The sequence below is a fragment of the Clytia hemisphaerica genome, unplaced genomic scaffold (assembly GCF_902728285.1).
Source record: "Clytia hemisphaerica strain Z4C2 unplaced genomic scaffold, Clytia hemisphaerica genome assembly, whole genome shotgun sequence".
Lineage (NCBI taxonomy): Eukaryota > Metazoa > Cnidaria > Hydrozoa > Leptothecata > Clytiidae > Clytia > Clytia hemisphaerica.
Genome location: NW_027104407.1, coordinates 242,899 through 267,335, shown reverse-complemented (window position 1 = coordinate 267,335; position 24,437 = coordinate 242,899). Strand labels below are relative to the sequence as shown.

The 24,437-nt window shown below is 35.6% G+C and overlaps 1 protein-coding gene across 1 annotated transcript; it reads right to left on the bottom strand.

Annotated features, from left to right (window-relative positions):
- Positions 1-2,350: 2,350 nt before the first annotated feature.
- On the bottom strand, positions 2,351-22,934 carry LOC136820119 (integrin alpha-V-like). The gene is made up of 25 exons (XM_067076357.1): positions 22,742-22,934; positions 22,136-22,251; positions 21,402-21,587; positions 20,512-20,628; positions 20,172-20,255; positions 18,780-18,836; positions 18,339-18,454; positions 17,651-17,797; positions 17,236-17,341; positions 16,715-16,906; positions 16,360-16,405; positions 12,797-12,913; positions 12,271-12,326; positions 11,322-11,470; positions 10,602-10,733; positions 9,894-9,973; positions 8,366-8,522; positions 7,657-7,829; positions 7,391-7,471; positions 6,767-6,899; positions 6,008-6,157; positions 4,918-5,067; positions 4,299-4,529; positions 3,226-3,351; positions 2,351-3,004 (listed from the first exon to the last, which is right to left on the bottom strand). Exons 1-25 carry the CDS (start codon positions 22,897-22,899, stop codon positions 2,894-2,896), a joined length of 3,171 nt encoding a protein of 1,056 aa, XP_066932458.1. The 5' UTR covers positions 22,900-22,934; the 3' UTR covers positions 2,351-2,893.
- Positions 22,935-24,437: the final 1,503 nt, after the last annotated feature.

Sequence of the window (24,437 nt, the reverse complement as noted above, 5' to 3'; positions counted from 1 at the left end):
AAATGTGACGGAGCCCGATTTTCGAAAAACATTTTTTTCGGCCGAAAATGTCGAAAATATGCCGGAAAAACCGGTTTTTTGACATTTTCTCGAATTTTCATCCTTACTTTTTTCAGATTTTTTGCAGAAGGATGCGTATTCGCAATGCTTAAAACATGACCGAGTCCGATTTTTGAGAAATTTTTGCCAGGAATCACCGTTTTTGCAGAGTCTTATTGGACTTCTTGCTTTTTCACACAAAAACATTATTGTTAACTTTTATCATCAGGTCTGATCAGGTAGGTCCATTCAGCATGTTGCTTGTTTTTATAAGAATAATGTACTTTCGATGAGGGTCAAGTATTCTTAAGAAATTGACAAAATTGAGGGTGAAATATTCCTAACGTATTCTTACTTTTTTAGACTTTTTTACAAACATGAGATAAATGATCAATTTGAGAGTTTTGGACTTTTGAATGAACATTTGAAACTAAAATTACATTTTTCTGCCTCAAAGTTTAAATTCAAGTCTAATAAAGGCAGGAAGCATTTTTTTTCTGTTAACCAAATACAAAATGATTGTATTCTTATCAAATTCTGTGAAACTCACCCTAGAGGGTATTTTAGGGTATTCTTACGATTTGGCCAATTTTCACCTTGATATTCTTATAGAAGATATTCTTATTAAAAAACAGCGTGTATACGGTGGAGTCTTCATAACACGAACACACACGGGAACACAAATTTGTTTGAGGTATGGAAATGTTTAGTTATGGGGTAAGATTTATAAGGCATTACTTAACTTAGCTTAACTTAAGGGACCATGAAACTTGTTCGAGTTAAGGAGACATTCGAGTTACAGGGGTTCGAGTTAGACTCCACTGTACATAGTTTAGGTATATGTTCAGACGTTACGGTTTCGTATCACTCCAAAACTAAACGTCTCGAAACGCTGACCCGACCTGATCCATTATGATGTGTCCGCTGATGCTAGCTTCTTCATCAATGGAAAATTTATGGGAAGAAAATCATTATTTTCCGTTGATTTTCTGGATTTAGCAGCTGTAGGTAGTAACCCGCTAACGGGTTTGTTTATACTGGGGCAAGTTGATGACTTCGGAATAGTCGATGATATCAGCCAATCATTTTATGGGAAGATGACCAAATTAGATTTGTATGGTCGGGTATTGAATGAATAAGAAATTGAAGCTTGTTATCGGTACAGAGAACCCGTTGATGATCGCATTGTGTTGTGGGAAGAGTTCAAAGGTATTGATGCAAAAAATATTGATGTTCGCGAGAAAGAGTATTCTGTACAAAGATATTAAAAAATAAAAGTAACAAACTCACTTAACCCTTTCCGTGCCCACGGAGAAAACAATGGCATGGCATGTATATTTGTCCTCACCAGTTGTTAGCCGCCAGGCCCAATGTCAAATACACTGGACATGACTTATAAACTTTTGCCCAGTTTTTTTGTGCGGCTGCTCAATTGATTCTAAAAAAACATTTCGCAATGTCAAATATACTTGACAAGGGCCTGTCGAAAAATTTCCAATGTCAATATCAACATGGGCGCAGAAAGGGTTTAAGCATTATTTTCTAAAATTGCCGTCTTGAGAAAGTTAAGTTTCCAGATTCCTTATTAAGAAAAACGATTTTATTTTAGGAGAATACCTAATCTTTTAAATTTCTTCCAACCAGGTCAACTAAGCTGACTCCTTAGTTTGTTTCTACGTAAAGATATGTAATCAAAATACATATTTCGACCGTGGTCGCGCGGTCAGGCGTGTGTGATTATTTAATTATCCCCCTAAGCTAGATCCAATCCTTTTTTGACACCTTTTTCTATTGTCTATAGGTGCGTAAAAAAGACTGGGTAGGTTCTAGGGTGGTAAAACGGACAGAAAAATGCCCGCGCGGCAATTGGTGGCTACGGTTGAAAAGGTGTATTATGTTCAATATTTCCCTAATTTCACGTAGCTTTCTAATTTTATAATCCCTACCGAAATATATTGGTACTTTTGGGTATATTAAAAACTGTCAGAACTACAAGAATTGCAATTTTCAGTGCTTCCACTTTGCTTTATTGAATTTTTCTATTTAGGGAGAGGTTAAGTGGCTTCCAGGCTATATTCTCAGCCTTAATGGAACATTTTTGAACTTTTAGATCCTTGGAGCCTAAGCTCCTAAGCCTTAAGTCTCATGTTAAAACTCTACTTTCCAACCGTACTTTAAAGCACTTAAAAATCACTTCTGGTTTTTTTAATTTGAGGGAATTTTTCCCTTCTCGTGTCAAATATTACGGTGGGGATTGTAAAGTTTCTGTTTATTCTTGTGAATGTACTGACAATGGAATTAAAGACTTCAGTTTTCTAGTTTAGATAAGTTAGAAAATTGTAATTATTGATAAACTTCCTTTATATCAAAATTGTAATATAAAATGTATATAATAAGTTGCATATAAATTCAAATTCTGTACAAAAATATTAACGTTTGAGAGCAAAAATAATGATTTAGAAGTTCGAAATGAGAGAGTGTAACATTGACAAAAAATCCATCAGTCAGAAAAGTATATATATTTACAATTGTATAAAATTCAGAATAAAAAATAATTATTGTACAAAAATATAATTGAATGAAAAAATTATCTAAAACTAAGACAAAGGCGTATCGAAACCAATAAACTGAATATTGAATCGCTTTAGCACACATAAAGTTCCAACAAGATCTTCCATTTTTTTGCTTAAATATTAAATTCTCTAAAAGAAATCTTGCTATTTGAAAACAGTTTAGATAAACAATTCATGACGACGGACATTTCAAGCGTCAACGCTGTTGAGATTTGAAAAAAAATCTTTTGCCTCCTAACATCATTGTAATATGATTGGTTAATTTTGTGCCGACATCAGCATTATTCATCATCATCATAATCATCATCTGTGGAAGGGTTGGTGGCATCGTGTCCAGTTTCAGTTGGTCCTGTAATTTCTTTAATTTTTCGATTTCGTTTGAAAAAACCAACCTGTGAAATGAGGAATGTAAAAGAATGAAACATTTGAGGATTGTTTATGACACTGTAATTAGTGTCTTTGTTTTATCAAAAGATAATGAATATGTCATAAACGTCTGCACTCCCTCGTAAAATTTTCAGGGTATCTCGCTTCGCCTAGTTCCCTTTATTTATTCTGCGTGTATTTTTCAACTAAGATAAGGATTCATCCACAAGACAAAATACATACATACCTTATACAGAATAGCAATTGCGATAGCCAATAAGAGAAGAGCACCGGCTACTGAAAGGAGTAAAACCCACCATGGGACGGGGGGTGCTTTCTTATTTTCCAATTCAGGACTCATAAATACTGTCGTCTAAAAGAAAGAAATGGGAAGAAATAATAAGTAAAAAAGTATTTTAGCAAGAAAACGATAGAATCCTGACGTAAGAACTGTAAGAACCTTTTTTTAGAAATTTTAAATTTGTTGAACGTTAAAAGAATACAGCTATTATATTTTAATTTTTCCCAGAAATTTTAAGAGATTTCAAAATGTCATTTCTTGACTTTTGGAAAGACTTTGGTCAGGACCATTGAAGAAATCTAGAAGGTGAAGATCTCGAATCATCTGATCATCACCTATAAATTTGAGATCTGCCATATACCTGGACAAATACCCAGGAGGTTATTGAGGACTTCTTGATTCATGATATCCACCACTACAATGACTTCACGAAATTATGGAACTTTTCTGTTGTTTTTTCCCCACCCAATACGTCGCTTTTTCTATTGTGTAAGTGACGTATTGGGTGGAAATTTTAAACGTTCTCAGAAGACTCTCCAGTGCTGCATATCATGAATTAGCTGGCGCTGTTTCAGGCTTAGATGTCTTAAGTTGTTCTTACATCTTAAATTCATAAAGCATCCTTATAAAAATAATTTATCAAATCATCATGTCTATGATATGCATGACGTAATGTTTTATACGAAAGCACCAAAAACTGGCTGGGCGTTTGTCACTAATTTTATTGTTTGAATTCAAAACTGTTGACAAATATCCGGTCTTTTTTGGGTGCTTCCGTTTACAACATTAGGTCATGATTATCACGAATACACGTTTTTATATAAGAACATCCAAAATTTTTGAAGTCTTGAGATGCTCTTAACTTTTTGAGTTTTAAGCCTAAAAATGTTCTCAACATGTTCTTATTTTCGCCATTCGCCTATGAAATTCGATGTTCTCGAGTCTGTAAAGCCTTAAAATGTTCTTATGTTCTTATATAATTTGTTCTTATAAAAAATATGTGTACCACACACACTCACATCAGTTAGGAATTGGCATTTCTCGTCATTTCGTTGTATGTAATAATCTTTATCACTACCAACAAATTCAACTTCCACTTCTGACTTGACTCCTTTGAAGTCTTGCACCTCGGGTTTACCAAGATTATAATCCCAAAATCGTGCATACATCTTGATGATAGCCCCCTTATTAGGTTCGATTCGCTCAATGTCACATGTGTATTTCTTACAACTTCCTTGTCTGAAACACGTCTATGAAAGAAAGGTGAAATTTTCGTTGAATAAACAAAAAAAACTGCCGTAGCATGAAGGTAGAGCACTCGACAACGGTGCACAAGGTTGTGGGTTCAACCACCAGCCGGGTCATACCTAAGATTTCCAAAATGGTACTTGATACCTCTCTGCTGGATGCTCGGCAACTAAAGAGATGGATCAAGCGTAAGTGGAGAAAACCAGGGAAAGGAGCGAAAGGAGTGGCCCTCCCCTCCTTTGGGTAGAAAACTAGAGAAAAGGTCATGTTATGTCGCAAACTTTCTTTTTTTGTTGAAAGTCAAAGCGAACACCTTAAACTTATTCCATTTAACGAGTGTGCACAACTTTGATGATTTGATCATGATTTGATCTTAAACAAATTTCTTACAATAATTTCTTTCTCTTTTGCTGCGTTGCCATCATCATCATCTTGTTGTTCCGGATCATCGTCCGTATTTCTCCTTCTCCGGCGGTTGTTATTTGTATTACCCCCTGGATTGGTTGGATTACCGTCACCATCCGTTTGTTGGTATTTCGTCTGAAAAAAGATTTAATCTGAGTTTAAAATGAGTTTTGATATGGTACATAATTATATCGCTTTCATGGATCAATAAAAATTGAAAGCAAAAAGTAGCATAATTTTTATTTTATCAATTTTCAGACTTTGCATACTTTATTTCAATCATAACTGATGGATTATTTTAAATCTTAAATATTATTCACAGTCAAGTTCTTCAGTCCAGAGTATCGCCTTCGCTAAAATATGGAAGTAAAAAATGAACTTTCGGTAATTCACGTTCGTTTAAAACATTCAAAGAAAACTTTCCTTCATTAGGCTTTTCCAAAAAAAATTGAATATGACATTGTGAATTATGATCCCTCGGACATTGTGAATTATGATCCCTCGGACAACAGAACTTATCCCCCGGACAAGCATCACCAGTTGACCCCCCGGTCATTCAAAATTACCCCAAAACAACGCAAATTTTGCAGATTTTTCACTGCACCCCGGACAAAATATCCAATATATCCTCCACCCTCATGTACAAAAATTTTCTGGAAGAGCCCATTGTTAGATTTTTTTATATCAAAATTTGTTTACAAATATTGACTTTTACAGACATCCGTTGTGCTGCCTGGGGTTAACGTATGACAACGTAAAAATAGGGAATGGGACATTTACATTGCAGCTTTAATCAGTGCAAAAGGTACCCTTACAGTGTATTTTACCGAACCATTCTGAACGTGACAGTGTAGTTCGTTTCCGTGTCTTACAGGACATTGTGGAGCAACATTGGTCAGAAAGAGGAAAAGAAAGACATTTTATGCTTATATCAGCACAATATAACATTAGGGAGACACTGTCCCGACATGAAATATGTGTCTGATATGAAACGGGAACACTTATGTGAAAATAAAACCTTTAAAAAAGAATCAGGCAATTCAAAAAAAATTATAAAAGCTTTTGGCGTCCTTACAACGTAGTTCAAGTTGTTAAAATCAGTTTTACAGGGTGCACCATCGACTTCCACATACACAACATAAATTAAATCCAATCCTTCGATCTGTACAGCCGTGTTCATTTTCGCTTTCAAATTCTCCACTGGTAAATTTCCTCGATTTTGCACCTGTAGAAAACAAACAGTTTTTCATCATCATTTCTAACATACTGTATCATTTTAAAGTTCACTTCATCTCACTTTGGATTTGTATAAAAACGTCAGTAGCGGTAGCTATGAGTTTTCATAAACGGATAAATTTAACATTTTTATTAACATAATCGGTTTGAATAATCTCAATCGTTCATACACGGGTTCGTTACCGGGACTGGTATTAAGGTAATACCCTTTTTTAAACGGCTTTATTTGCAGAAGATTCGATGAAGCATCAAAAACTACAGTCAAACAACGATTATCTTGTAAATCGACTTCAAAGCGTTACATGTTCGTTTTAGTAAGTGTCTACCCCTATATTAGGCTTGAATTATGCTTAGCATTCTATTGTTCTTAAGCACTAAAAACTGAGCGCCTGCATATATGCTTATAAGCATCATGCTTATAGGAAAAAGCATGTATTCATAATGTGCACCACTGGAGAGTCTTCTGAGAACTTTTAAAATTTTCCACCCAATACGTCACTTAAACAATAGAAAAAGTGACGTATTGGGTGGAACAAAAAACAGAAAAGTTGCATAATTTAGTGAAGTCATTATAGTGGTGCATATCAGTATCACTTACGATGAAGGAGTAGGTTACAGCATTTCCAATGACGTCTACTTTGACCGATTCGTTCCTCAGAGTGGTGTTCGAAGAAGGTGGTGGTGGTTTGGCAAGGTTTAACAGGTATTGGAAATTCTGTGGACGCGCACTCCTGTTGAAGGTGAGAAAGAGAGTTTTTTTTAATGACAGGCATATAATGTAAAATAGTGCTTTACCAAATTAAAATTCTATACAAAATCTACTTTGATGTCGACTTACTCAGTAATACAGTTGACACTCACTAATTCGACATTCTACTATTCGATATGCTCCATTATTCGATAGTATTGAAAGTCTCTGTCAACAAGAAACTCTTATAAACGACGCTCTACTATTCGATACGCTCCCTTATTCGATGAAAATCAGATTCCCCTTGAAAATCGAATTAGAGAGCGTCAACTGTAATGTTTTCAAAAATAAGGAAGCGCCGACAAAAGCAATCCAAATCAGTAGACGAGGCCGCAATTTGACTTCTTTTTTTATGGATGAATGAAGTACTGTCAGTAGACAAAAAATGTTTAAGTAAAAGTAGATTTTCACTAAAAAAAACGTTCCGAAATGACAGCGCAAAATACTCAGTACACAGTACACACGAAAACTTACGCGGAAACACCGACACACGTTTCGATATTGACGTCAATCTTTTCTTCACCTTTATTCTTCTTGCCGACCATGTCACCAAAGCTGAAGGAAATGCAGAAAGTTAGTAAAAGATATTGAAATCGAAAAGATAAATCCAGAGCCGCTAAAACGTTTTCTTTTAAAGGTTTTGTTAAATAAGAGTGATATCGTTTGCTTACATGTGAAACAGTCTGTAGAATGTTTTAATTCAAAAAAATATTTTTTGAAGTAAGTAATTTGTAACTCACGCAGTAGCCTCTGCAGTGAAAGTGTATTCTCGTTGAGTAGGACGCGATTTGGAGACCGAGAATTTGGCTAGTACACTGACAGTTTCGTTTGGAGAGATAGGGTTTGCTAATGGAAATTGTAATTGCATCAAGGCTGCGTTCAATGAAACGATTTTCCTTTGGTTGATGCTTGCCTAGAGAAAAGAAGTAGAGATACATGCAAGGGACTTGATACATTTAAATAAACCCCAAACAAACCAACAAACAAACAAACCAACCAACAAACAACTGACCGGTCTGAGTTTGAACTAGTTTGAAAAAGTGTATATTTCTGGGAATGAATAAAAAAGAGGGTGAAGTCCCTTTTCACCAAAGCGTGTTTCAGTTATCGGGAAGTCGAATAGCAAAAGATCGTTCTTGAAGATTTTCAGAAGTGTCGAGGAAATGCGGTCGAGTTATTAAGGAAACATCCTATTCGAGAAATTTACTCTACTACTGTGTCTGCATAACTGGAACACGCACGGGGAACGCAAAATTGCGTTCGAGTTGGGTAAAACTCGAGTTATGGAGTAAGGTTTTTAAGGCATTATTAGCTGGAGGGACCATGAAAACTGTTCAAGTTAAGGAATTATTTGAGTAATAGAGGTTCGAGTTAAAGAGACTCAACTGTAATTATATGTCAAACGTAGATTTTTCTTCAAAATACACAAAAACTGAACAAATCACAAACCTTATTGACTTCAACACCAATGACTTGAAGATCTGAAGAGAAATTTAATTTCATGACGGATTGATAAGCAGCTTCACCAAGGTTCACAATATCTGCCAGCATGTCTACTTGGTACACGACACCATATCGTACTTGCTTAGGATCCAAATCTTTGTTCCTGAAAAAAAAGGTTTATCCAAGTCCAAACAATAAGAGCCCATGTGATGTCCCATGTGATGGGATTGTGAATTTAGTTAAATTAGGGGCCAACCCTTAGAATCTTTTGAATCTTTCGTGGGACTCAACCGCATGTGATTGGTTCGAAAGTAGATAGGATTTTGAATTTTTTTGAGAAGGGGCCTGCGAATTAGGCCTGGTAAAAGTTTTTATGGCCGAAAAAATGACGTCGTAGGCAAAACTCTTAACCTCCAAAATGAATAAAATTTACGATTTTTCAAAGCCGAATTAAACGAAAATGATTGATACCATCGGAAAGAACATGAAATCCTGAGCAAAAAAGTAATCCACAAAAAGTGTCTTTTTTTTGTAAAATAAGGTCGGTCTGATTTCTGGCCGAGGTAAACGATTCCAACATTTCATCCAACATTGAAAATTGAATGTTGGACAAATGTTGGATGAATTTTGGAATGATGTTGGATCTCCTAAAAATCGTTTACCCACAGTGTCCAACATCGTTTTCATCCAACATGGGTGTTCATTCATTTGTTCTTTTTAATTCATTCTTTCAAATCAAATATGGCGTCCTCCGATGCTTCCCATCCTTTTGTCAGAGCTTGTAGACTCTGACGATGAGAAACCACGAAGAGGAAAAACAAGGGAGTGGATCAAAAGGAGAGGGCAATATGGCATGTTTGAAACTTTGGTGAAAGAATTGATGATCGAGGATAGGATGTCTTTCAAACAAATGTTTCGTATGAGCGTGGAAGATTTCGAGATTGTTTTGAGTCAAATCAACGACTTGATTTTACCTCAAGAAAAAGTTCTGGAGGTCATACTTTAATCGGATTAATTTTCGCGAGATTAAATTTCGCGATTTCGCGAATTTTTGCCATTTTCGCGAAATTAAAACTCGCGAACACGCGTGAGATTCCTGATTCGCGAAATTAAATCCACCACAAAACTTTTAAAAGCGATTTCGAAGCTTCTCTACCATTTTTCTCCATTTGTTATGAAAATTTTCGAAGTTTTTATTAAAAACATTCGAATTAATTTCCAATGACGTCATTATTGTTTAAATGTTTGATAGAAGATGAGTAAACGAATCCAACATGATCCAACACAAGAATTGAGAGAAAAAAAGGGACAGATGTTGGACAAAATGTTTGATGGCGATCAAACTTTCATCCAACAGTTTTTTCCTTCTTCCAGCATATTTTTTTCTTCCACCCGGATTTTTGCATTCGTGTAAACGATTCCGACATTCCATCCAACAGCGAGAAAATGGCATGTTGGATGATGTTGGATGAAATGTTGGAATCGTTTACCTCGGCCTTAAACCACTTTTGATATAAAAGACATAAGAATATACCTTGGTAAATCCAATGAGGTTGTCATTTCAAGTTGTGGAAGACAAGTTGATTCTGATTTGCATTCACGGAGATATGTGATCTAAATGTCAAAATATAAATAACAAGGCGAATCCTTTTGACGAAGGTTACCTTACCGGCCATTTTTTACGCCGAACATTTGTGGCGTAAATTTTTTGGCTCGTGGCGGATTAACTGCCAATGAAAAAAAGGCAATCTTAACTAAAAGCGCGCAGTTCATTTTAACCTATTTTGCCTTATTGAAGGAGTTTTATTAAAGAAAAAATCAAGGAATGCTAACCATGTTTTTAAAAAGAGTTTGGTACAGGTTGGGGATAATAGACTTAAACTTTATCTGATATTCCGATGGCGGATTGGCGGCCGCCAACGCTTAAACTCTAAAGGAGCGGGGCCAATTTCCCATCGGAGAGGAATCATGGAGGAATGATAGTCGGTCTTTGATGTGCCACATCCCCAGTCGCGTTCAAATATCCTTGGCCGTAAAGATGAAAACATTTCAGTTAGACCCGCCAATCCCCGAAAACGGGGGCTGGGTTACCAGGCCTCCCGGTGCAAAATCCGTGACGCGGCCTTGTAAAATTCCGTAATTTAAAACTTCTAGATGTTGAAAAATTTTCCGACCTTCAGAGCTTTAGCCTGTCGGTTGAAAATTTCTACATCTGGGTTCGAGATAAACTTAAATTACGAACCTCATGCGTGTCAGCGTTCGATTCACCAAAAGCATCAAGGATTGCACATGGTGTGTTTGTACATTTAGATTGATCAATGTGTACTTTGTATTTTGCTGTGAACTCGATGGGGCTGACAACATCTGTGTCGACCTTTATGGAGAAAATATGAAATTATTTTTCAGTCAGTATGAGCAAGCAAAATTTCAATGTGACAACTTAAAACCCATACAATTTTACAGAACCCTTGTAGATTTTAGCTAAACCTCGACTTTTTATTATTATATTTAGATTTGTTATTTTAAGGTTGATGTTTTTAAAATCAGCATTTTGTTCTGCATTTCTTAAATTTGATGCTCAGATTTTTCAATTTGTTCATAGCTTTGGAGTAAAAATTAGCATCGCGTTCTTAAAAAGAAAAGGACTAATGGTTATTCTGCGGGGATGGCTTTTTTTCAAATCTGTCAAATCCTTGAACAAATCAACTAATCATATTCTGGTGTTTTCATGTTATTAGATGCTGTTTTCAAGTGGTAAAAGGACAACATGAGTTACAGCGGAGTCTCAATAACCGGAACCCACACGGAAACTAAAATTTGTTCGAGTTAAGGAAATTTCGAGTTATTGAGTAAGGTTTACAAGGTTTGTTAACTGAAGAGACGAGGAAACTTGTCCGAGTTTAGGAGACATTCAAGTTAAGAGAATCCACAGTACTTAATTTCGAAATAATCAATTACTTACAGAGATGAGAACAGCCACTTTGATTGTTTCTGTTTTTGCTATGTCCTTAGTCAATGTGATATTTTGCACCACAAGTGATTTCAAACCGGTTGGTGTCTTGGCTCGTTTTGGAAGACCATTTTTATCGAAATCAATGGTTGCTTCAACAGCTAAATAACAATCACAGTAGATTCTCCTTTACTAGAGTCGATGGAGTAGCTAGACTTTTCATCATACCCGTTAAAACTCCCCCTCCAAACTGGAAATCCGGTAAAATAATGAGAACGCCTATCGGAAATCCCCACTTATTAAAAAAAGGGTTTCTCCTTCATTGATAGTGAGACCATGTTCAGACGTTACGATTTCTTATCGTTACGGTATGGTTTCCGTTACGGATGGAGAGTGCTCATATTGGTTTCAGAACGTTTCGGAGCAGTTCCGTTCCGATGAAAATAGTGTGAGCGAAATCGTTTCAATCTGTTTTGCTTTGTAACGTCTTCTTTTTTGACGTTCACACAGTTTCGGAACCGTTTCGTTTCAGAACGATACGAAATGGTAACGTCTGAACATGGTCTGAGTACTTTCACTTCATCCCAACTCGGTAAATGATTTCTACAGGGTTTTCCTCCAACTGGTCAATCAAAACGCATCCTTAATAAACATTTTCACTCGAAGTGCATTAGATCCAATAATATAAACATGCTTTAGATTGAAGATAATTGTGCTCAAGTTCTAGAGATCATTTAGCGGTGAGAAAGGAATTATGGATAATCAGGACCACCGCCCTTCGAAAACTTTCTATTTCAGGACTTGAGATCTCTCACACTAAAAACATAATCACCCTTACGCTGACCTTACGATTAGAATATTTGGAAAATATTAGTGTTGAGAGTTAAAAGAGCACTTACACTAATTGAATCATGGTTAAAAGGCACTTACACTAGTTGAATCATGGTTAAAAGGCACTTACTAATTGAATCAGCAACCCCTTCACCAGTATATGATAATTGAACTTCAAGATCCAAACTAAAATGATTTGTGACAACAATTAAAGGTTTTGTTTTCAAATAAGAGTGATAGCTTATTCATCAGTTTTAATTTACAAGCTTTTTCACATTGAATTGACATGGATGTGGAGCAAGATTGGTCAGAAAAAGGAAAATAAAAACATTTTTTTGTTTATTCAGCACTTTATAACAATAGGCAGACACCGCCTGATATGAAATATGTGTCTGATATGAAACGGGGACACCTATATGTAAAAACGAAACCTTTAACTAAGGGCAATCATTTCAAGATTCAAGATTCAAGTAATAAACTGAACGGCCTCGCTATACATATAAAAATAACGGCCATCAAAAGTAAATTTTTTTATTTCCAATTCTGACTAAACATGGAACACACATTTTTTCCTTTGGAATTCGGAAAAGCTCCTTCTTAACATAAGGAGGGGAGGGGTAAGATGGGTATTTGAACGAGAATAAACAAAAACATACCAATTATAAGAGTCTAGTTGTTGAAGACCTCCACATGAAAATTTGTCAGATTTCCTACTCGGTACAGCATCAGCACTGGTTGAAAGTTTGGTGGTTAGTTTGATGACTGGCTTTGTTCTGCAAAATTAGAAATAAACTTTACTATAGTAACACCCCCGCCTCACAGCCCTGGTCGGACTTTTTGCCACTGAAATTTCTAATGAGAATAAAAATAAACCAGCCCAGGCTGGAAGGTCAGCCAATAGAGCTTAGCTAGATAGCTTTAATAAGTGGGTTAACAGATGTAAGAGATGTACTGAAAAAGACTAAAAGTGTTGAATAATGTACAAAATGTGAAACATTTGATAACTTGATTTAAAATTATTTAAAACAAGCCTGAGAGCTCCTCTAGCCCCCCCCCCCCACACGAGAAGCTCAAAGTATACTTCTCTTTAGCATTGTAGCACTGCTTTCTATGACATCAAACAATTAAGCTATAGTTCATTACTACAAAATAAAAGAGAAACATAGTGTAATTAAACTTTTTGCTAATTTCATTCCAGTCAGTTATGATACATTTTTTCTGTTGGATGTAGACAATATCCATATCTGACCAAAGTATTATACTAGAAATAAATAAGAAAATTGCCAAAACGTCAGAACCAAAATAAAGATATCCATCAAATATACATAGAAACTGTACTTTTTGTTTTACTTGATAAAACTCCAATAACACTTTAAACTAACAAGCTACAAACTTTAAGTCACAAAGCGCAAACTTCAGAAAAACACAATTTGCATAAAAAACTTTGCAAAACGTAGTTCATATTTATAACATTTCAACAGGAACTGTATTCTGGTAGACTTGGCCAAATTAAAGAAACCATTTGTCAGTTGTCTGCAAGGCCAAAAAAAGGTAAAGGTAAAAACTGACTGCTATTCAGTCAAAGCCAAAATTTGGCAAGGTCAGAAAAACATAATTTGCGTCCAGAACTGTTGAATAAATTGTTTAGTTTTTTAATTATTCAAAGTCAAAAAGCCATTTGTCGTAACTTTCTGCAATTCCATTAAAAACAAGTGATACATTTATGGACCTACCCGAATGAAAAATGAACACGTGAACAATTCCTGTGATTCAATCCCGAGAAAAGTTGGTAACAGACGAACGGACGAACGAACACAGGTTAATTTATAGGACCTCCAGGTAGGTCCAAAAATGTGACTGATCATTGTCCTACTTTGCACTTGAAGCAAAATCACAAAATCTTGAAAAACACAATTTGCATCCAGTCTGCGTATATAAATTTTGTAGTTTAGTACCGTCAAGTTACACAACATGCACACAACCATCTTGAAGACTTTGCTGGTCGCAAATGATAATCGAAAGCAAAACTTAAAATTCATAACTATGCGGGGAAGCTCATTTTTCCCCCGTTTTGCTTTAAACTCGCTTTTGATTGGTCTATGAATTTGGGCGATCGATTTACCGCCTTGGCGGAATAAACACACAACCATAATACTCTCGGGTACCTAATAGCCGGGGGGGGGTTGGAATAAGCAGGGGGGTTGGAAAAAATCTCAAAATTTAATAAGCGGGGGGGGGGGTTGGAATAAAAATGTCCTGGGTGGAAAATGTTTGAAAAGGAGGCTAATACAGCAGAATTAAGACAAAAAAGGGAACTTTCAAAAACATTTTCCCAAAAATTAATAAGCGGGGGGGTTGGAATAAGAATTTATTAGCGGGGGGGGGACGGCTATTAGGTACCCGAGAGTAAATAAATTCAACAGGGCAGCGGTGTAGCAATTAATTTCAACTGGGAGTTTTTCAAACTTTAAAACAATGTTAAATGGAGACCAGATTGATCTGTTTGTTATGGCTGTGCAAGTTGTGACAAGAGTGTAACTTGACGGTATAATTCATTAAATTCTAGAAACCATTTTTCATAAATTTCTGCAGCCCGCTTTCTGCTAGTCTGATAAGAGATATGTATAAACTGTTATCGCCATTCATTCCATTCCATCATTCAGTCAAAACGTGCGCCAAGGTTAGAAAAGGTTAGAAAAACACAATCACAATCTGCGTCCGGAACTGCGTGAAAAATAGTTTGATCAATTTCAACAAGAACTGTATATATTAATATTAATATAAATGATCATATTCCAAAGACCATTTGTCATAATTTTGCAAGTCCAATAATAGGAGATGTGATGTCATCATTTGGTTCCCGTCATCTGACCGACCCTGATTTACGGTCAACAGGTAGAGTTGGAGAGTCGGAAAGCTTTTCCGCTGCTTTGCTGGATTTCCACTGTCGACCTCTGCACGCTCTGTGTTTACAAGTTTTCAAATCGAAGTAGAGAGCCGCATGCTAATGGAGAGTAAACCGAAAACCAGTTTATCCACGGTTTCTCAAATTTAAAACTCGGATCAGTCCACACGGATCCCCTTTCAACAAGATGTAGCTGCTTTTTAACAGAAAAATAATTTCGACCGACTGAACGACTCCCACTTTTTAAAGTAGAAATGACGGGAACCAAACAATTTTTTGCGATTCGCCTTATCAAACAACGTATCAAACACGTCCAAGTCCAAAAAAGCACGATTGCATCCAGTCTTTATCAAATTTAGACAGTAGCTGTACTTTTGTAAACTTTATCAAATTCCAATAACATTATAACACCATCAATCCGCCTAGAGGCAAACAAGAAAAATATGTTTTTCAAAAGCAGCAATAAAAAGTATCAGAAAATTCAACATAAACAAAAACTTGAGTAAACGGCTTTAAACCTTCAAAAGATGTAGAAAAAGAATCCCCTTGATGAAAATCATGTGTTTGATTTGCCGAGTTAAAAAAATAAATGACAGAAGTTGAAGCTTGCAACAGATTTACACTGGAAATACTTTGGTACAACACTGACTTATCACATCTTACTTATCGCTTGAGCCGCCATCTTCTCCACAACATCAACTCCACAAACAACGCACTCTAAAAGTACCCAGAAAGTTAACCCGATCGGAAGAAAGTTTAGAAATCAAAGTGAGATCGGAAAATCGGATTTTTTTTTTGCCGTCTTATGATGATGGTGATGGAAGAACCGAATTTTACGGATTTGAATGCTCAGCTTAGGCTGACCAATTATATTGTTCCAAGCTTAAAAAAGCCAATAGTGGTTTTGGAATGCAATTTCTTTTACATTGAATTTCGAATGGGTATGAATCAAAGTCAATTTCTCAGTGGGGTTGAAATTTTAGGATATTTTTCAACTGGGAACGAAATTTTGGCCAGATTTTCCAGTGGGTGGGGTTTCTAGCGGGTCTGTAACACAGTGGTGTACTGTAGACATAAGAAAAAGAAGTTGTACTAGTATGGAATTATAGTCCATTCTCTTTAAGTATACACTTGTTTCAAGTACCTTGTGGACACCACTCTCAAGGGAACTAATCTAACTAAACCGACAGACCAATACAGGAGTTATTAGATTTGGCATCAATACAGGAAATAAAACACCAGCATTTCTGAAAACCTAGGTAAAGGCTTTCTCTGAAGAATCGAATGTAAATATTACAGTCATTCAATATTCACCTCAATACATAGGCTTTGGCGTCCCTGAAGGCACCAACGGCAAGATCTGAAACGAAACGAACCATGTACATTAAGAAGATCAAATAAACTGTTTAAAATTTTGAGTAAAGGAATTGGTTCATATTTCAAAGGATAAGATTGTTACTTGTAAATCTAAAAGGAGGTTAGGAAGATATTCATTTTGCGAATTCGCGACGAGGTCGTAGAATACTAAAGGATGAGAAAATTTGAAAAATCTAAACTTGAACAAAGTTACCCTCGAAATAAGCATATTTGAATTCCAGCCATAAAATTCTTTCCTCGACAAGGGAAAGCAAATTTGCATTGAAAAATCGTTGAAAAATCGTTCTCTTACCAGGGTATTTGTTGTTATCAATATCAACTCCACCAGCCAGAGAGATACCAAATCCTTGAGGTGGTGTGTTTGAAACATCACTGGCTGCAATTCTTTGGGGCTGGTTTACACGTAATCCATTTTGTCCACCGTTGTAAATGTAAACCATGCCTTTACCGTCTACCCCGCCGTATGGTGCTCCGATGGCGATGTCTAAACGGAAAACAAGTAAAAAAGTGGATATATGTTCTGATAAAAGCATTTTTATTATTTAAACATTTTGATCGAAAAAGGTGCATAGATGGGAAGCACTCGGTTCAGAGAAAAGAAAACGTTTTTCTTACCAAAAAATTTAAAAAAGAAACCTTTAGTGATTTGAAATAATCTTTCAACGAGTAGAGCTTTGGAGTTGTTCAGATTATAAAATTGACTCACAGATCCATATTTGGTTGTCAGGGTTCTACATTTTTTGAAAAAAAAATAATATTCAAAAAGCAATAAATTTAGATGACGAAGAACGAACAATTTGTAATGAGGGTTACCTTGGAAGCCGTCTTTATTAATATCACCAATGTTTGCTATTGAACTTCCAAAACGTGCTCCTTGTTGGTTATCTCCTTCCAAAACTGAAGTTTGATCGAATCCAGTCTGATAAAAAAAATTATTTGGTGTAGGATTTCTTCAGGAATTTTTACATTTATACTCTGGTTCAACGCCTCTTTCTATTTATTCGACATTCTGCATAAGTTGAATACTTATCTCTGTTTGCTGTAGTTGGAATAATCTAATCTCCAATTTTCAGATCTTTGTTAAGTTTTTTTTCTTTTTTGATAATGTTCCACTCCGGAATATCTTTTTAACGAGCACAAGACCGCTATTTAATTCGAATATTATCAAAAGTTTTTTGTCTCCGTTGTAGATTATATTGAGACAGACTTTGATTTAAATTATGCTTACAAAGCGAGGTCCCTTCCGGTTCAAATAAACATAAACACGTCCTTCGTCCATAATTTTTGCGAATTGTGGAGCTCCAACAACCAAATCATCCTTTCCATCGTTGTCCAAATCCACCGCATAAACTGCCGCTCCAAAGTATGTGCCCACCTAAAGAAATAATATACGTTTTTTTAAATAAGAGCCTTCGGATGTTCTTGACTTTTTGAGTTTTAAGCCTAAAAATATTCTTAACATGTTCTTATTTTGACCATTTTTTGAATATTTTTGATTATTTTCCTAAGAAATAGGGTATTTTTGAGTTCACAAGGCCTTAAAATGTTCTTAACTTGTTCTTCACATTTTGGCCAGCGAAGCCTTATGTTCTTATATAGTCTGTTCTTATAAAAAAACGTCTAGTTAAAAGGAAGCTCAACTTAAAGTATAGTGTGTCCAAAAGTACACGGACAAATTTTAATCAAAATCCTCAAAACTCATCATCTTTCTCGGGCTTAGAATGATTAAATTAGATTAGAATTCTCAGTTTAATCAAAATATATTCCATTCGCAGATATGATTGAATCATAGAATTATCATCACAATTTACTTTATAACTTGTCTGCTTTTTTCAAATTCGATGAAAAATGTCACGGCCGCTAACTAGGGTTCCCGGTGATCGAGTGTTTACCATAATGAGTGATCAAGGTCTTACCTGATCATCAGGACTTTGAATAACCATTTCTTCAGTTATCCGGTAAGAATTTTTCACATTGTAAATGATGACTTTACCAGCCATCACTGAACCTCTTGGTGCTCCACCAGCAATGTCTAGGAATCAATGACCATTACAAGATTTGATAAATCGCAAGAAAAATTTGTAGAAAATTTAAGGGAATATTTTCGGCGTAGAAGTTTTGTCTTTTCTAAACCCTTCCAATTGGCTGTTCATTAAATTTCCATACAGGGGGGCGGACAAACCATTTCAAGGCAAAAAGAGATTACCCCCTGGAAATGTTCGTCCACCACCCCCCCCCCTGTACGGATATAAAATGGAATGGCCCAATTAACAAGTAAGATTTTTTGTGAGAATTTCGCCACTGCCCTCTTTCTAAGTTTAAGGTGAAAGAGGGTCCGTGGTACAAAATAGCCATACCTGTGACATATCCTGATTGAGAAGGGTCTGTAAACTTTCCAGTCGTCACAGCATAGCCTGTGAAATAGATATGATAAATAGAAATGACAAAGTTGGAAGACTTTAGGCGTGGATGTGATCCTATTAAAACAGCAAAATGTTTCAAACAACAGATGTTTTATGCTATTACTGCTTACATTTGGTTTTATACTTGACTAAAAGTTCAGCTCGCTGTTACTAACTATGGTCATTGATTAAAGGTTTTATTTTTACATAAGTGTTCCCGTTTCATATCAGAACAGTCTCTGCCAATTGTTATATTGTGCTGATATAAGTAAAAAACTGTTTTTCTTTCCACATCCGTGTCAATTCAATATCAAAAAGTTTGTAAATTAAAATTGATGAGTAAGCAAACGCATCGATGGCAAATGATATCACTCTTATTCAAAAACAAAACCTTTGTAAGGCAAATTCACTACAAGTTGAAGTGAGGATTGGTAAATACTGATAGATCGATCACGCGTGATCTTGATTGCAAAGCCAACAGCAACACAAACAAGTAATTCCCTTATCGGCAAACACTGTTTCTTTGCGTGTTCTGTTTAGCTCGTAAGTAACTTAGGCGATCAGGTACTGCTCTGTACACAGACCCAGTATCTACGGCTAATTTTAAAATTCATTGCCGTAGAGGGTCTGTTGTCATTGTCTTTTTTCATTTGAGATTTTTCAAACCGACTGCTGCGATGGAGTGTTGATGAGAGAGGGGAGACGACGAGAGAAGTGTTGATATTTATAAATCATACTTCATCGCAGAGGTCTCCGTACGGGAATTTTTTTATCAAACAGACAATGCGCACAGAGTGTACTACGAAGCGATAAACGCGAGATACACTCTGGTACAGAGTAATCAGGTACTGTATAAGAACCCTGTTAAAGAAAGCGTCGAGTCCTTCCAAACCACTGGATAACTGTACCAATACATGATTTTTATAAGCATAACGCTTATAAACATATGAAGGCTCAGATTTGCATATTTCCTAAGCATAACGTAAGCATATAATATAATATATTAAATATCAAATAGCATATGCTATCCTGAAATATTTTTCAAGTCAATTTTTTTCTGTTCAAAAAGATTTAGAAGTGGTCAAATAAAAAAAAACCTTCAACAATTTCCACTGCTCCCCAAATCTGAACGCTTTTTCGATGAAATGTTTACAAAGATTTTACAAAACATTGGCTCGGGGTGAATTATAAGCATCGTAATTCGTAAACATATATAATAAGCATAGACTCTGCCTATATGCTTTGAAAGCATACGCATACACGAGCCTGACCAAGGGGCAGACACTTGCTTATGAAAAAAACATGTGAAGCATTTATGAGACAATTATACTCTCAAACATAACTTACCCATATATGAGTTGGCTTCCAAGCGATCTTCTTTAGTACGAGAAACTCGAATACTACCCCTCCTGTATACTGTGAACAATGCACCTGAAACGAAAATAAAAATTTTGGTATCTAAGCTTATATGAATTTAATTAAAGGAGGTACAAAAAATATTAACTAGAGAAATTTCCTCAGAGAGACTTTTTGATTTTCCAGGGGGTAATCCACACATTTTCAATAATATTATTTTGACTTGAAAAGGTTCGTCCACCCCCTTGTATGGCTTTTTAATGAAACAGCCCATTACAATAAGTAAGCAAGCACTATCAGAGTAAACTAAGGAATCAAAAATGTAATATACCTTTGAAGTTAACAGAGCCAGGTGCGCCAACAACGAATAAAGGCAAGTTATTATACGTCATACTGCTTGAACTCATCCCGGCTTCACAATATCCGAATGCATAATTACTATACCCCTCTAGAAAACAAAATATTAAAAGATCCTTGATTCATCGAGTGTTACAGTGCATTTATAGCAAATTTAGGATGAAGGCCTCTAGAAAAGAAATGATTAAAAGAACTGTAATAAAACCTAGAAACTACATAAACCATGAGTCTGATGCAGTTATAACTTTTATAACAAAATTTAAAAATGGCGATATGTTCTATAGACAAGCTAACCCATCAATAGTTTTAGATAGACCCGAACTAGAAGACTTTTGAGGCATTTAGAAAAAGTCATGAAGGGTGTCTGCAGAGTTAGAGTACACGCGTGGTCTCATTGAACTATGTAATTCATAGAGGTGGTCTTGTCTTGTATGTAATCCTAAACGATGAAGAGACCTTTTAGTTAGTTTTTGACAAGTATTTGTGATTTTGATTTCTGTTGTTTGTGGATTTCCTCATTATGCAATAAAATGATCAAAAAGTAAAAAGACAGCAATAAAATAAATTGACCGATTTGACCTCAGACAAATTGATTCAGGACAGTACAATGAATGAAAAAACGAACGCCACATTAATTGATGGTCTAGTTCTTTTGAATTTTAGAGCAAGGCTAATTTTTTAGAGGCCAGTCAAGGCCCTCAGATTCGAAAAACGGCCCCGTGGTTAATGCGTAAAGTTTTTTTAAAGGGCGTCTGTGCAAATTTCCACCGATGATGAAGTGTGTGTCTAAATTTTGCCATACTGTGTGTTCTTTTTTTACCCTCTTTCCTGTTAAATAACCTGTTTGGAGATCTCTCTACTAACCGTCTTCACACGGGACGGTTTCATAATCGACAGTGTCATCACTTTTCAAAACAGCTACTCTTCCACGATAATAAATTGCTGGACTACGTTTAATCCACCATCTTGGGGCTCCCGCCATTATAGTGTCACCAGAGGCGGCGAGGGTGACGCCCATCATGTTGTGTTTACGCTGGTCTTGATTAGAAGCTGAAAGTGAGAAAAAAAAAATTGCTACGACCCCAGTGATGCCAAAATACCTTATCGGCCAAAACTTAGTCGGCCCTAAGTGACCAAATTTTGGCTTGGTGACTAAAATTAGGGCCGACTAAAAATTTGGGCAGATTAAAATTAAGGCCGACAAAAAATTTGGGCCAAATTAAAAGTTTATAATTAAGCTTTCCTTATTTTCCAGTATTTTAAGCTTTCTCCTATTTTCCATCTGCTTGTAAATTTAGAAATGGCCCAAATTTTCAGTCGGTCTTAATTATTAGTCGGCCCTTAGTGACTAAATTTTGACGAGGTGACTAAAACTAGGGCCGACCAATAATTAAGGCCGACTAAAATTAAGGCCGACTAAGTTTTGGCCGATAAGGTATACAGTACGGTTTCATATTATTGAAAAAGAGTTGAATTTCAAACGAGTTAAAGACTCGAAGAGTCAAATTTGGAAATTTCCCTATCAATACTAAAAAAATAGGCGTAAGTACCATTTTGACATTAATTGGAAAACCACTAAACGTTGTAAATATGCTTACGAGTAGAATCTTTATAATCTTTAAGCATTTGGCATTGTTTTGTGTTTAAACCACACGAATAAACTGATCCTGATCTTTGTGCGTTTTGTGTTTCCAAGGGGGCACCTACCATTAATCTAGAACAGGAAATTAAAAAGAGAAAATTACAAATAGGTTTAATATCATTTTATACTTGGAAATCGACACAAAATACATTTTGGATATATCGAAAGATTTAACCCCTTTTAATTGATAAGTCCAGGTCTAAAGTGTTTGTAGCAAATAAAGCCATATACACCCCTGTGTCACATACCCCAGCCCCACTGGAAAATTCGGAAAATGTTTTGTCCCCGGTGGAAAAATACCCTGGAATTTCAGCCCCACTGGGAAATTGACTTTGATTTCATCCCCACTCGAAATTCAATGTTTAAAAAATTGCACTCCAAAACCATCCCCACTAAATTTTTTAACTTTGAGGAACAATAGAATTTCTATCCTTATTGGGATTCCAAGAGGAATTTCTATCCCCACTGAGGAATAAGTTTCACCGGGGCTGTGAGACGGGGGTGTCCATATGATTAAAAACTATTTTTTGGTAAGAAATCTTGGAACACATCATATGCTTACTCTTTTCCTTGGGTGTTCCTCAGAGCTACAGAATATCCAAATAATGATTCATTCGTTTGTAGTTTGAATTCATATACTTTCGAATTGTCCAAATCGATATTAAAGCTGTACACTACATTCCATAAAGCCAACAGCAAAGTGAATGTTGTTTCCCTCATTTTTGTGTAATAGTGTTGTTATTTTGATCTGTTGAAATGGAAGGTCGTAATTGACTTATTGAGAAGTTATTAGTATTACTTGGAAATCGTTAAATTCGTTGAAATTGATAAATTCTAAAGTGTCTGTTAATGGCGTTGCAAGAGTTAAATCGAATAAGGAGGAGAAAGAAATCCAAAAAGTTGTGAAAATACAATAGCAAATGCTTATTTTCATCTTACATTCCACATGATTTCGAGATAATAATAAGTCTGGGACAGGAGCATAGATTTATAAAACCCAAAGGGCTAGATGTCGTGCTTTAAGCCATCACAGGCAAAAAAAAGTGAATATCAGAAAAAATTTTGTTGCTATTGTTTTCAAAAACCCCGCGAAGCTTCTGATTGGTCAAGCGCTGAAATTCTATTGTGATGTCACGTGACTTAGTTAGGGTTTCTTACCTAACCACGGCACACTTTCTGCAAAAGTATGCCATCTAGCCCTTCGGGCTTTATAAATCTATGGACAGGAGACGTTTTTCTGAAGTTTGAACAACTCGTAAAATATTAAGACGTTTGACCCTGTCATACAAAATCATAAAATCTAACACATTTTATCAAAACCCACCCTGAAGAAATTATACTATTATATATATTTTAAGAATTTAATGATTGTGCGACCCTGTTCAATTAATTTTAATGTTCCTGGCCAGCAGCATGTTCCTTTTTTCATATACAGTAACATCTTATATGAGTGACTCCCCCTGGATAACATTGCATCAAATCTCAGTTTTACGATTCCAAACAAGATAAGTTAAACCTCTAATGTGCACTAATACACAATATGGTCAACAAAACAAAATTCAAACATCTTCTATGAAACGCATAGACAAACAAACAGCATCAAAATTCATGTTTTCAAAAAATGAATTTTCATGTGATTTCCATGCTTGTGCACATTTTAATCACAAACTTATCATTCATATCCTTTGCATCAGCAGCAATCATTTGGTAATAACCCTCAAACTTTCATCAATGACGCTTTCTCTAACATAAAAAGAGAAATTCAAGTGCATTTTTATTCAAAAGTATGGTATTTTGTAAGAACTGTCCATTTCAATAGTCTTAGAACTTTATCATATTTATCCGTTCAAGATTTTCGAAAAGTATAAATTTATCTATGAGCATTAAAAACAAAAACGGAAATATCAACTATACATCTGACGAAAAATCAAAATTTTAGCAGTGTAAAAAACTCCATAATGATTGGATGCTTACAACAACCGCTGTATATGTTCTTATTATCATTTTCAAATCTATTACCAAACCAAATGCAAAAGTATTATAAGCATGACACGATATTTAATGACATGACTGTGTTGTTTAGGTTTCTGAAGTCAGAACAAAGATTACGGAAAATTGGTTTTTACTTTTTAAAAGGCGGAACATACTTCTGCAATATGATACAGCTGCTTTTGGCTAAGGTAAACAGTAAAAAAGGGTTGACATGAAAAGTTTATACTTGTGTGGCTCTCTCTCTCTCTCACCAGCTCTCTGACCTA

Coding starts and splice junctions, on each gene's coding strand:
- LOC136820119 (XM_067076357.1), bottom strand. CDS start 22,899: ATGAGGGAAACAACATTCACTTTGCTGTTGGCTTTATGGAATGTAGTG. Junction 20,629..21,401: donor AACCGTCCCGTGTGAAGACG/GTTAGTAGAGAG, acceptor TTTGTTTTCTAG/AGGGGTATAGTAATTATGCA. Junction 18,837..20,171: donor GGAAGCCAACTCATATATGG/GTAAGTTATGTT, acceptor TCTATTTCACAG/GCTATGCTGTGACGACTGGA.